General features: G+C 45.2%; 1 protein-coding gene across 3 annotated transcripts in view; it reads left to right on the top strand.

Annotated features, from left to right (window-relative positions):
* Positions 1-503: 503 nt before the first annotated feature.
* Positions 504-14,377, top strand: part of lama5 (laminin, alpha 5) — a 143,182-nt gene continuing 129,308 nt past the window's right edge. For all 3 annotated transcript variants that reach the window (XM_039799640.1, XM_039799639.1, XM_039799638.1), the window contains exons 1-2: positions 504-1,038; positions 10,172-10,324. In XM_039799640.1, the coding sequence (XP_039655574.1) occupies positions 745-1,038; positions 10,172-10,324 (447 nt within the window). In that variant the 5' untranslated portion in view covers positions 504-744. The remainder of the gene's footprint in view (positions 1,039-10,171; positions 10,325-14,377) is intronic.

Raw genomic sequence — 14,377 nt, 5'->3', positions numbered from 1 at the left:
AAGAAAGAAGGAAAGAAGACTAGAGAATGAAGGAAGCCGGAAGGAAAAGAGAGGAAGAATGAGAGAAAAGAGGGAGGAGGAAAGGGACAGATATGGAAAAGAAACGCTGGAAGGAAGCGAGGAGGAATGAAGTGATTGAGGAAAGAAGGACAAGAGGAAAGGGCGTATTACTGAAAAAAAAACTGTAGGCCCATCAAATCAATCAATCAATCAATCAATCAATCAATCAATCAATCAATCAATCAATCAATCAACAGTGATTTGGCCTGTGTACTTCTGTTGGTTATGGGAAACGTGTATATATATATATGTATCACTACACTTATGGATCCAAACTCTCCATTTATATATGCCTGCACCTTTCAAACGCTACACACTGACGTAGAGCTGTGCCCTCCTCCAACCACTGGGGACGGACCAACAGAGAGGGAGAGAGGGAGGGGGAGAGAGGGAGGGAGAGGGAGGGAGGGAAACTGCAGATTGAGTTGGAATAGGTGCCTGGTGGAGCGACACGGAGAGAGGGAGAGAGAGAGAGAGAAAGAGAGGACACAAACCTCGACGCACCGCTCTGCACTCTCCCTTATTTTCTCTTTTGCAACCCATCTCCCTCACTTTTCCCTCTAAATGCTTACTCTCCTGCAGTAGTTAACGGCTCATCTCTGCTTACACTCCGATTGATTTAGATCTCAAACTTTCCTCCAGCCCCCGTCCCTCTGTCGGAGCGGACCGAGCGAACAGGTGGAGATGATGTCGAGCGGAGCCGCGCTCGGCGCTGCGCTCTCCCGGGCTCGGCGCACCCAGACGCGGATCGCGCTGCTGCTGTGGCCGCTGCTGGTGACCTGCTGCTGGGCGCAGGAGCTGCCGACCAACGGGGTACACGGCTACAGCCTGCACCCGCCCTACTTCAACCTGGCCGAGAGCACCAAGATCACCGCCACGGCGACCTGCGGAGAGGACGACACCGGCCGCAGCCTGCAGGACCTGTACTGCAAGCTGGTCGGAGGCCCGGTTTCCGGGGACCCGAGCCAGACCATCCAGGTGAGCCGGAGGGGGGACACTTCAGAAAAGAATTATCCATACGTGCTATATTGCTGCTCAACAGTAAGTCAGAAACTTTGGGAGATCCAAAGTTTGGATTTCCTTAAAATAAATGTTTCCCACCATAGGGCTCCAGTTAGGGTTAGGTACAGTTTTATCCTCCATCTGATACTACAGTAGCCTCTTTCAGGTGTATGTTTGTGGTGCGTGCTCCATTTTAGTTTTACAGTGATGTGATGTTCCTACAGTGCGTCTGAATGGTAGTGCTGCACAAATAATCGCGATTTTCAAATATGATCATTATCTCCAATATCGTGAATCATATCGCAATTTCTGTATCAGTCAAAATAATCGTAATTCGTTATTTTCCTCATGTGGTGCAGCCCTACTCTATGGTAGCATAAAACACTCAGGGTGCATTCCTTTACGAGCAGCTTTTGATAGTTATACAATACTACACTATATATCAGGGTACTCTAAGGACATGGTTGTATCAGATTTACGGTAGCCTTTGTAATTACTTTTTTTATCCTCTGTGGTGTCACTGTGATCTTCGCAACAAAAAAAAATTAAAAAATATTACAAAAAAACAACAACGAATGATGCAGTTCCAAGTGTCAAAAAACTGAAATGCAACTATGAATCACGTTCTGTGGACACTTTCTACTCAAATATCCACTCATAATCTCTGTTATAAGAGATATTTCTTAAGAGTGTACCCTACTAGTCACTGCTGCTGTTCCTACTGTTGTTTTGCGGCAGGTTTGATTCCGGTTTGGTTATGTTAGAGCTGCTGCGGCTGCTGGATGCCAACCACTTCAACTGCTCTCAGACTAGAGAGCTGAACAGAGGGGGTCAGCAGCGTGCAACGAGTCTCTGCTCCGGCCAAGTCATTATTTCATGCACGGCTTCCTTTTTGGGACTTAACACAGGCCACTTACATAAGGACGGGCAGCACTTCCCTTAGAGGGGACTCCGCAGACACACAGCTACTGATAAAGGTTGCCACATCACTCTTTATGTGTGTGTTTTTTATGATGAGTTTTTAACGTGACGATGAGCGCGGTAAAAAAAGCCGGTGTGTTTGATGTCCGAGTCTCCGGGCGTCACTAATTAACACACAAAAGGGATCGTTGCAGTTTCACGGGTTAACCATTAAAGCAACCCTGTGGGGAGATAACATGCAGGCTTATTGCCTCCTCCCTCCCTCCCTCCCTCCCTCTCCTTCTCTCTCTCTCTCTCTCTCTCTCTCCCACCTGTTCTCCACATTCCTCACGGTGACTGACCCATGTCCTCCAATCAGAACGCAGTTTATCTGCTCCGTTACCGCGAGATTATCCAGACCCGAGCGCTGCTTCCTCCGCCCTTCTTACAGATACAGATACTGATAGCTAGATACACATTCATACTGCCGGTCATCAATGACAGAGGAAGCGCAATAAAAAAGGCATACGGGAAAGTGGAAGATCCGCAAGTATACAACAACAACAACAAAAAACATTTGAAATAAGAACTGAGTCTAGACGATACAGTACGACCCAGAGAGACAAAATAAAATAATAGAAATCGATAAAGCACCCAGTGTATTGCACATCATTTTGGTGCATAATGCATTTCATTGAAGACAGTAACTACGCATTCAGCAGCTAAAATGCGGAGGGAGCGAAGGATTTGGAACTGGGACCCCAACATGGATGCCCCCCCGACTTGTAAACGGAACCCATTCAAGTCGGGTGTGACGTCATTCCCAGTTTTGGCTTCCAAGTTTTGAGGTAGATGGAACGCACTGTCGGGGGCCGTTTTACAGTCGCCGTAGCCGAGCTGGCGCGCGCCAATGTGACGTCAAAATGACGTAGATCTTGCTGGTGCACCAGGATTTTGAGCGCGCGACCAGAGGGCGCTAACGTACAGAGAACGGAGTACAAATGACATTCACCCAGGAAATACGTGTTCCTTGGGGGTGTTTTAATACAAACCACGATCTTTTTTCTAAACTTAACCAGTCGTTTCGGTGCCTTAAACGTAACTTTCGTTGCCGCATAAGACTCCATTTTTTCTTGCCTAAACTTAACCGTGATCTCCGCCGAAATGACCGGAGGATCTCAAGATCCTTCTGAAGTTTAGTGTTTGCAAAGCATGTGACATGCGTGCTCATGAGTCCCCTTTTGAAGTGAAATGAGAAGAGCTCAGAGATCAAGATGAAGATGTTAAGTTGAGATAAAGATATGAGATGCATGAGTAAACAGCAGGCAGTCTGAAGTGGTGTTTGATTGTAAAGACTGAGAAGGAGGCCAAAAAAAAACAACAAGTGCCCTCAGGGAGATTCCTTTCCAACTTTATCTTTAAAGCCACATACAAAAAAAACCAATGCCACCTTACACTCTAAGAAATAAATCCGTAAAATAACAGAACAAGTTGCAGAGGCTAGGTTATATATATTTTCCTGAGTAATTATGTTCAGTTCAGCTGGATTCTCTGCAGGATTCTGCAGTACTACTTGATCCCGAGCACATTTCAGCCACTTCAGCGTCTCCACACCGAGGATTAGAGTGCCTATTCTCTCATCAGAGTTTTCAGTTTTGGTTGAAGTGGCCACGTCGGTGCATAATTAGCTCAAAATGAAGCCACGAAATCTGGTCATTAGCTCCAGGAATGGTGCATTATGGGTTTCGAGTGAAGAGGTTTTGCCCACTTTTGCTGGGCTACTGTGGCTCGGTTACTGCTCCCCCCCCCCCCATGAACAAAACACACACACACACACACACACACACACACACACACACACACACACACACACACACACACACACACACCTCTGTGCTGAGGTTAATCCTGTTTTGATTTGACAGCCAGACGTGAGAATGTTTTTATTAATTAAAAGCAGCAGGAGGGGGCTGTGTGTGTGTGTGTCTGTGTGTGTGTGTGTCTGTGTGAAGCAATACTAATGACATTCCCATCTGCCTCAGCTGTGTTTACTGTTAATTAGCAAATGCTAACACGCTAAACTAAGCAACTGCTAACATGTTAAACTAAAGTCGTGAAGATGAACATGCTAAAACAGCAGCATGTTAGCATTTGCATTGTAGAATGCTGCCGCTGTGTTTTCCCCTAGGGGTGTAAGAAAAAATCGATACACTTGAGTATCGGTGATATTTTATTTTGCAATACTGTATCGATTTTTTTTTAAACGTTCAAAAATATTATTGTAAGACAGTGGTTCACATTTATGTTGTGTTTAAACCCCCTACCGCTAGATGGCTATGCTGACACGCACCGCTAGTATCCTTGCCTAGCAGTGCCTAGCAGTGCCTAACAGTGCCTAGCAGTGCCTAACTGTGCCTAACTGTGCCTAACAGTGTCTAACAGTGCCTAACAGTGCCTAGCAGTGTCTAGCAGTGCCTAACAGTGCCTAGCAGTGCCTAACTGTGCCTAACAGTGCCTAGCAGTGTCTAACAGTGCCTAACAGTGCCTAGCAGTGCCTAACTGTGCCTAACAGTGCCTAACAGTGCCTAGCAGTGCCTAACACTGCCTAACAGTGCCTAACAGTGCCTAACACTGCCTAACACTGCCTAACAGTGCCTAGCAGTGCCTAACAGTGCCTAGCAGTGCCTAACTGTGCCGAACAGTGCCTAGCAGTGTCTAACAGTGCCTAACTGTGCCTAACAGTGCCTAACAGTGCCTAGCAGTGCCTAGCAGTACCTGACTTTTTGCTGGAAGCTAACAACGTAGCTATGGCTGAACTTTGGCCTACTTTAGCATATAAAAATGAGATTTGGGTTAGGGGGTGTGTACTGAATTGTTTACCTAAAGTAAACTTCTTTGACTTTTATGAACATCATGTCTTTTTTTAAATATTCGTTTTTCTAAAATTACACAAATCCCAATATATTGCCTTACGCACAGAATCGGAATATATTGCAATATATTGAATCATGACCCATGCATCATGATACTATCGTATCGCCAGATTCTTGCCAATACACAGCCCTACTTTCCCCAGTGATCTCAGTTTTAGCACCATTTCAGAACTAATCTCGGTCTACACTAACACGCCTGTAAACGCATACTGCACACCATTCCTGTACACTGAGCATGTGCGGGCCAGTGTTGCAGCCAGCAAGGAAACTACTACTACTGAGTCTAATAAACCATTGATGGCTCTAAATATTCTAAAATTTTTACTTCAGATAATTTGTCATTAAATGATAAACTTAACTTAAAAATCATTAGTTTCCCTTGTGGATTCAATTCTTGGCAGGGATGCAAAACATGGGGCAGCAGTGTTTCCAAATGTTCTCTGTTTCAGGGGCTCAGAAACGCAGCAGTAGTGTGGACGCTACTCGTAAACGTAGCAAAAGATATTCATTCTTAAACCCGAACATATTAGTGTTGATGTAGCCCAGATGACAATAACAAGGACATGTTTCAGTGTTTCCTCTATGTTGATTTTGTAGTGGCGGCCCACCATGGCAACATTTCTGCCACCACGGTATCAGAAATAGGGCTGATCTGCCCCCACTGCTAAAAATGAATTTTGAGGACTTCATTACCCAGAAATCTTGTAACCTGGCCCAGATTTTTTTTTCGGGGTGTTTGTAATTGAAATCATAAATGAAACGGCGTGTTTTTTGTTATTTGAGAGTAGTTTGAAGATGCAAATGGGAGACTATAGCCAGTCATATCTGTTTAATGCTCAGTACATAGAATCACTCCAAGATGTCAGTAAACCAAATGTCTTCTCCTGAGGGTGGATGTGGTGAGGAGGATGAGCTGGCGTTAGTGACTTTGGTTTAGGCTAGGATGAAGAAGGATAAAGAGTTCAATGCTGACGTTAAGGAAACAGTTCTTGAGGTTGGTCAGCAGTTTATTATAGGGATCGACCAATTATGGCCCTGGACAATTATCGGGCTCCGATATTAGATTAGATTAGATTAAACTTTATTGTCATTCTGCAGTGTACAAGTACAAAGACAACGAAATTCAGTTTGTGTCCAACCAGAAGTGCAAAAAAGCAGAAAAGTGCAATGTGATATACAAGTATAGACAGGTGGTGGTGCATAGGCAGGACAAGACATATACTGCAATGTTATAAGAGCAGAATAAATATGGCTATGTAATATGAACACTGTATGAACAACATGTACAGATATGTGCAATGTAGTAGCAGTGACATTATACTAGTAGTAAGAATAATATAGATATAGATATATGTAGTGTATTAACAGAATATATAATAAGAAAAACAGAATAAGTATGGATATTCTGATAAACCATATAGACAGATATGTACAGTAGGGGTGTAACAAAAAATCAATACACTTGAGTATCGCAATATTTTATTTTGCAATACTGTATAGATTTTCAAAAAGGCAATATTGGCATAATGGCGGCCTCGTTGGGAATACGATCTCGTATTTTACGAAGATAGTTCAACCAAACGTGTTTCTGAAAACATTTGAAGAGAGAAATAGGCCGTAAAGTTACTGAATCTGTCTTCATTTCAGATCAACAAAGGTCAGTTTAAAAGATTTTCATCAGATTTTGAGAGACTCTAGTCACCTCATTCCGCTCATCGCTTCCTGGTTAGCTCTCCACCAATCAGATTGGTCAGGGAGTCCGACTGCTCGCCTTCCGACGCAGCGAGTCAGGTCGGCCCAAATGAAGGCCGACGGCTCCTCTGACTGACGACGGCACGGAACACACCGAACAGACTCGAGTCACCGACCTCGCCAGACTGTCAGACGGCCGATAATCGGGTTGGTGTGTCAGGGCCTTAAAAACAAACGGGACTGGCCCAGTGCATGCAGCTTTTATTTTGGTGAAGGATCATGAAACAGTGACTACGTTTAAATGTACATAATATTCTGTTTTTCTGCCCTTATTCCAAAAAAGACGATATTCCGACTAAGCTATTTGCATGGCTAATGAAAGTGAACCCCACGTCTTAATCGGAAAATGCTATATTTGGAATATGCTGTTGTCATGACGTGTATCAAATTTAGAATATTGTCATATTCTGAATAATAGTGGAATATTGGTGTGCACGTAAACTTGTTCACTGATGCCATGCAAGATGGAAGCAGGAGAGAGAGTGAGACACAGAGGGGGAAAAGACAAGCGGATGTCATACAGAAAGAGAGAAAGAGTAACAAGAAAACGCTGCTCGTTGTGTTTGGAGAGGAATAAAGATGGATCACACAAAGTGGCAGGTGTTGACCGAGCAACCCTTTTTCTCCCTCTGAGTGAGGAATACATGTCTTCAGGGCAGCGCTGGGGAGTCGTGCTCATTCACCCAAAGGTGGAGGGAAAGAAAGAAATGGAGAGATGACAAACGACTGAATGATAGAGTGGGTAACGCACAGAGAGAGGGGAATGCACTCTGCATGTTCAGTTCCAGGTGATCTTTTTGTCGACATGCTTGCTTGTTAAGAGGAAGAAGTGAAGAGAGGATGGACCGTGTTTAGAGAAAGAGAGAAGGAAATAGTGGGAAGGAGTGACGGACAGGAGGAAAGCAGACTACGGTTGACCGATGTTGGCCAAATGTGATATTGCGATATTGAGCGTGAATGCTGCGATATTGATATTCATTCCGATATTCTTAAACATATATGAAAAGACAAAAAATTATCAAAATAGATTTAAAGGTGCTGTAGGTAGGATTGTGAAGATCCAAAAACATCGACAACTTCTCAGTCCCCCCCCCCCCTTTCTGCTAAAGTGCAAAACGGTCTCTTAAGCCCCTCCCCCCACAAGGGTTGAATGAATGCGTGTGCATGAGCAGTGATTGACACGCAGTTAGACACACAACCCCTGGCCCTGATTGTTGCATCTGAACAGTTACATACCCCCCCTGGCCCTGATTGTTGCATCTGAACAGTTACATACCCCCCCTGGCCCTGATTGGTGCATCTAAACAGGGAGTTGTGGATTTTTGTAAATCTTTAGATGCACCAATCAAACGCGCCGATCTGCCAAACATCCACAGCTGTCCTCTGGCTCCGGCTCCGCTGTCCTGCCCGTCTATCTGTGCTCCGTCCTGCACTCCTGTAGCGTCCGCTCCTCTTTCCTCCTTATGTCTCAGCCATTCATTATCAAAATGCGCTCCCGGTGTGTTGGAGCGCGTTCCGTGTTCCTCCAGCATCTCTCCTGATGAGCTCTGCCTCAGGTGTGCTGGGAGGAGTCTTCAGTGCCAGGCAAACCAAAACACCACAGATAGACGGGCAGGACAGCGGAGCCGGAGGACAGCTGTGGATGTTTGGCGGATCGGCGCGTTGGCGTTGTGGCCCGAACGGGAAAAGCAGAGTGGACGTTGCGTGCTGCTGGCCCTCTTCCTCCCTCCCTCAAACAGAAAAGGGTAAAGACTGTAGTCCCTTTCTCTATAGACTGGTTGAAATCAGATTTTCTATTTTTGCCCAAATCGCACTCGCACAACGCCAACGCGCCGATCCTCCAAACATCCACAGCTGTCCTCGGGCTCCGGCTCCGCTGTCCTGCCCGTCTATCTGTGCTCCGTCCCCAACGTTTCTTTTTCGCTCTCTATCCGCTCCTCGTTCCTCCTTGTGTCTCAGCCATTCATAATACAAAATAAAACACCCGAAACACCACACTATATACAACATAAGAAAACTCTGGCTGCCTGGCTCCACTTTGTGACATATATACATGTAAAAAGTATAAATATAGGCTATAAAATATGAAGAAGAATTATCTCGTGGCCACGATTTTTTTTGACAAAGTGGGACCAGGGGGGCTCCGTATGTAGGTGGAGCCAGAGGAGCTGGATTTATTTTAAATGACCTGCTGCATGTAGTTCTATTGGAACATAGGCTCAGTTTCAGCTAATATGACAGAAAGGTAGTTTCATAAGGCTTACCTACTGCACTTTTAATAGAATATCAAAACAACAGGTTTTCGTACAACACATAAGGGTTTATTTAAACACACACTCTCTCTTTCTGTCCTCACGCTTCTTGTTTCTTTCGCTGTCTCTATGCGCATCTCGCAAAATGCATGGAATATTGCATACTTTTCAGGACATTTTCGATATTGATGTTGCACAACGAGATATTGTAAAAAACGATATTGAGTCGATATATCGTGCACCCCTTTGTCATTGTTTTTATGCATTTGTCATGCTCAATGACTTATTTCCAAGAAACCTATGAGCACGTCTCTGGTTAACAACAACACAACTCAAAGTGTTAAATTATGAATGATTTTGACTAAAAGTTAAGATCAGATGAATGAAGGTGATGGATAATGACAGATATGTCATAAGGTTAGTCAGGATAATGCTATAATTGAATAAAACACCTAAAATTCAATGAAAGGGAAGATCTGATCCTTCATTTCACTTGTGAAGAACGCTGTATGGAACCATGCATGTTATTTTGGGGCAATTTGGTCGAAAGATAATAAGGATGATAATACAACAGAATTATTTCCAAGTGATCAGTGATGATAGTTGATAGTTGTCACCCATATGACATAATTGTGGAGAATGATTTGTTATTTTAAGTGCATAGATAGCTAATTTGAGGCTGTAGAAGATCCACCGAAAATCTGAAAGATGATCTGTGTGAAGTGGCGAGAGGAAGTTGGGGGGGGCGTGTCAGATAGTGAGCAGTAACCTCTTACCTCAGTGACCTGCAGTGATTACATCTCCTGACCCGGGCTCGTGTTCAGGTCCGCACTTGTTTAGTTTATGCTAACGCTTCCATAGCCGGCGGTGGTCGGGTCAAACGCTCAGACAAACCAAACTGGATTAGCAGAGAATGAGGAGAGGCTTTAGAAAGATAAGAGGCCGAGAGGACACTTGAAGTGGTCCCGTCTACTTCTGCCTGAGCACAAATTATTAAAGCAATGCTATGTTTTGGATTGTGGAACACGTTTACCTCCCTTCTACACCCTCTACATCTACACTTTACCCGTCTGCCGTCTGGCCGCAGATACAGGACTCTGAGGTGTAGAAGGACTCGCTTTGGTCTCAAGTCTTCTTGCCTCAGGCCATAGCGCTGCTGATCAAACTATCTCGCTGACTTTGTATAGATCCGGTGTCAGTGTCGTAAATGTGGTCTTTATGCTCGGCTAAAGACGACAACTTGAAATTCTCCTCTGCGTCTGTCCTCCTCAGGGCCAATACTGTGACATCTGCAGCCACGGCGACAGCGACCGCGCCCACCCCATCACCAACGCCATCGATGGGACGGAGCGATGGTGGCAGAGCCCGCCTCTGTCCCGCAACACAGACTACAACCAGGTCAATGTCACCCTGGACCTCGGACAGGTAAGGACTCCTTAAATATATACTGAAACACACACACCCACACACATGCATGCACGCGGGTTGTCTGTATAACTGTGGCTGTTGTTTGTCAGGACGGTCTGGGAATCCAGATCTGTGTGCTGTGGTGCTCTGCTTTCACTCTTTTTCTGTCCAAAAGTTTAAAGTTTGCAGTTGTAGAAGAAAATGAGTTACCTAACAGTTTTAGGGCCCTGTCTTGCACCCGGCGCAACGCAGCGCCCGACACAAGTCTCTTTGCTAGTTTAAGACTGACGCAGTTGTCATTTTTCCGTTCAGCGCCCATTTTAACAGAGCATTAGTAAAATGCTCCTAGGCTCGTGCACAGCGCACGCACACTATGCTTGTTACACACACAGGGATGCACAGCAGCACACACACATGCAAAATATTACAAATAAAAATATTACGGTGCAAATCCTTTTACAGGGAATGGGAGATGATCTCTGATTGGTTGATTGCATGTTATGCCCAAAACACACCTATGATTAATGAAGACACTAAGGACAACCCTTTAGAACCATGTGCCCGGCGCACAAACCCTTTTTTCGTCAAACTAGCAAAAGTGGACTTGGGCACGCCCTAAACACAGCTGCACCAGGCGCTTAGATGGTTAGAATAGGGCCCAAAGTCTCATTTTATCTTCTGTTTGTTCTAGCTGGTGGTTTGTAGTGAATCCATCGGAATGACATACACTCACGGTTAGATCTATAGCGCACACACACAGGGACACACGCAGGCACACACACACACACACACACACACACACACACACACACACACACACACACACACACACACACACACACACACACACACAAACACAGCAATGAAAAAGTCGAAGTCAACCTTTGTGTGTTCCTGAACGTCGCTCTTGAACAACCGTTAGGTTTCTGAATGCAACTCTTTTGTGCCAGGCTCTCCTGCTCGAGTGCCCTCCGCGTTCATTAGCACTGAGACATTCCCTATATGTGTGTGTGTGTGTGTGCGTGCGTGCACTTGTGTCCTTGACAAGAGTGTTTTCTGTCATGGCATTCAGTTTCCCTTCTCTCTTCCATCTATCGTCCCTTTCCTCCTCTCTCTCTTTACTTTCTTTCCTCTTCTCTGTCTCAGAGTTGAAAGTCTCAATAGAGAAGTAGGGAGCTGTGTGTGTGTGTGTGTGTGTGTGTGTGTGAAGATTGTTAAAGCTTTTTAAAGCCTGTTCTGTGGAAGTAATAAAAGAATGAATAAAAGGTTTTTAAAGGGTTTTTTAAAATCATGTTTGCATTGGAGGGAGGAGGGAGGAGGAGGGCAACAACAGCGGCTACCTGCAGAGTTATTCTATCTTCTGTCTGATATTTCCTCCACTCTTACTGATATCTGTAGGGGGGGGGGGGGATTTGACACTGAGGATGTTTACATGCACACCAATATTCCACTATCATTCAGATTATGACAATATCCCCAATTTGACACAGGTCATGCAAACAGCAAATTCCGTTTCGATGTTCCAAATAAGGCCTTTTTTTCGAATTTAGCCTTTTCAAATGATATTATGTGTTGTGTGTGTTGTGCGTGTTGTGCATGTTCTGTATGTGTGTTTGTTGTGCATGTTGTGCGTGTTCTGTATGTGTGTTGTGTGTGTTGTGTTTGTTGTGTGTGTGTTTGTTGTGCGTGTTCTGTATATAAAAAACGGAATATTATGTGCATGTAACCCATAGTCAGTGATGCGTAGCAATGGCAACATATTCGCTGGGGTTTTTAAGTGCGGAGCGAAGTAAAAACACACTACGATGCCGTGTGAGGGTTAGGCCCACGTGAAAAATGTACTGAGTTGTGAGTTTAAAGTCAGAATTATTAAACTGAAGTCATGAATCTGAGAATAAAGTCATAATTCTGAGGGGAGAGGGAGATGGCGGGAGGAGGGGGGTTGCCAAGTTGCAGTTTTGTCTGAAAAGAATGTAGGTAGGCTGTCTGAGCACACACACACACACACACACACACACACACACACACACACACACACACACACACACACACACACACACACACACACACACACACACACACACACACACACCTAACCCCCTATACCTCTGCCTGAATGAAAGAGAGATTGGAATGCCAGTTAACCTGTCTCAACCTGCAGGGGGTGGGGGGGCTTGTTAAATGACCTCAAACTCCTCTCTTTCTCTGGAATAAACTATGTCACTCTTTCCTCTCAGGACAAATTGCCGCGCCTCACCAATTTCACTTAAAACTAAAAATACACTTGATTGATACCGCGGCGGGTGCGACCGTCGCTCACGTACCAGGGGAAAGTGAAAGCTCAACTGACACGAACAAAATCTCTGAGATTTGGCGACAAGACGAAACCGATGCAGAACGTTGCAGGGGGAAGTTGCAGCCCGGACGCTTAACGAGAAAGAAGGACCTAGAAAGGGACCTAGAGAGGGACCTAGAGAGAGACCTAGAGAGGGACCTAGAGAGAGACCTAAAGAGGGACCTAAAGAGGGACCTAAAGAGGGACCTAAAGAGGGACCTAGAGAGGGACCTAAAGAGGGACCTAGAGAGGGACCTAAAGAGGGACCTAGAGAGGGACCTAGAGAGGGACCTAGAGAGAGACCTAGAGAGGGACCTAGAGAGAGACCTAAAGAGGGACCTAAAGAGGGACCTAGAGAGGGACCTAGAGAGGGACCTAAATAGGGACCTAGAGAGGGACCTAGAGAGGGACCTAAAGAGGGACCTAGAGAGGTACCTAAAGAGAGGGACTGAAGAGAGCGAGCGTCCTTATCCACATTCCTATTTAGACGCTTCCAATGATACCCATTCACAAAAAAAGCCTGGGAGTCAGAAGTTGGGACCGAAGTACAAAGAGTCTTTGTGCGGTGAAGATGATACACCGTCTCGTCTCATTGGTTCAAATGACGTGTTTTTAGAACCGGCGCGTTGCGAGTAGCTGCAACTTTACTCTCGTCTCCGTCCAGAATCTTTTGTCTGAACTGGGCTTTGACGCCGAGGCGAGGATTGGACTGTGAGACTGGCAGTTGAATCGGGCTCCTTCGATCAAAGCGTCCAATATTCAACTATTCGGGGGTCCTCCCCCTAGGCAAGATGTAATGATATTTTAGACAAATAAGTGTAGCTGCAACTCCGGACACCCAGGAATGCTGCACCTTAAATGACTTTTAAACATTATTTCTACAATTCTTTTCCCTGCTCTTAATTCTTTCTCCCGGTCCTCCAGTTCCTCTTTCGTCTTTCTTCCTTTTCTTATGTCTTGGGCCTTTTAAATAAGGAGTTCTCACGCACTCTCGCTATATCTGTCCCACCCGTTCATGCCCATATCTTTTGCAGATTGCACACAGCCCGTAATAGACCATTTCTATCTCTTCTACCTTCCTGTCGTCTTTCTTCTGCTATCTCCTGCTCTCATTCCTCTTCAGCCTTATCCTCTCCCTCATTTACCTCTGCTCCTTCTTCTCCTCCTACAGTCATGCTCCACTCTGACGTGTCCTCCCCCTGCAGTGTAATTCCTCCTTCGACTCTGCCTGAGCCACTGTGGTCTCCTCCTCCAGCTTTTTCTCCTGTATGTCCTCATCTTTTCCGACTCCAGCTTTGTTTCATCTTTCTTTCTCCCGTTTCTGTTTTTGTCTTCTAATAACTAACGTGCAGCGCTGGGTACTGAAATCCAATACTTTGTCGTCTACAAACGCCTCGTCTTTCAATGCCCAATTTCCATACCTAAGGAGTGAATCTCTTTGGTGTCAGGGAGCCAATCAGCACGCTGGTGACAGTAATGTCCGTGATTGGCCGTCTGACATAACGCGTCGTAGAGACTCGCAGGAGAAACTCGACGTTACACAGAGACGGCTCACGTAGTAGGAGCTGAAACAGAAATAACGATTTGTGCCGTGACGTGTAATGTTGTCATTTATTTTTGTTGTCCAGAAAACAATCTTTTAATACCCGCCCTTTTACCGTGGGTGTAGAAGTAAGAAGTACTTTAACCAAACTTTTTGGGGGTCAGTCCTTAAAGGTCCCATGGCATGAAAATTT

The sequence above is a fragment of the Perca fluviatilis genome, chromosome 5 (genome assembly GCF_010015445.1).
Source record: "Perca fluviatilis chromosome 5, GENO_Pfluv_1.0, whole genome shotgun sequence".
NCBI lineage: Eukaryota > Metazoa > Chordata > Actinopteri > Perciformes > Percidae > Perca > Perca fluviatilis.
This window is presented reverse-complemented; position numbering and strand designations above follow the sequence as displayed.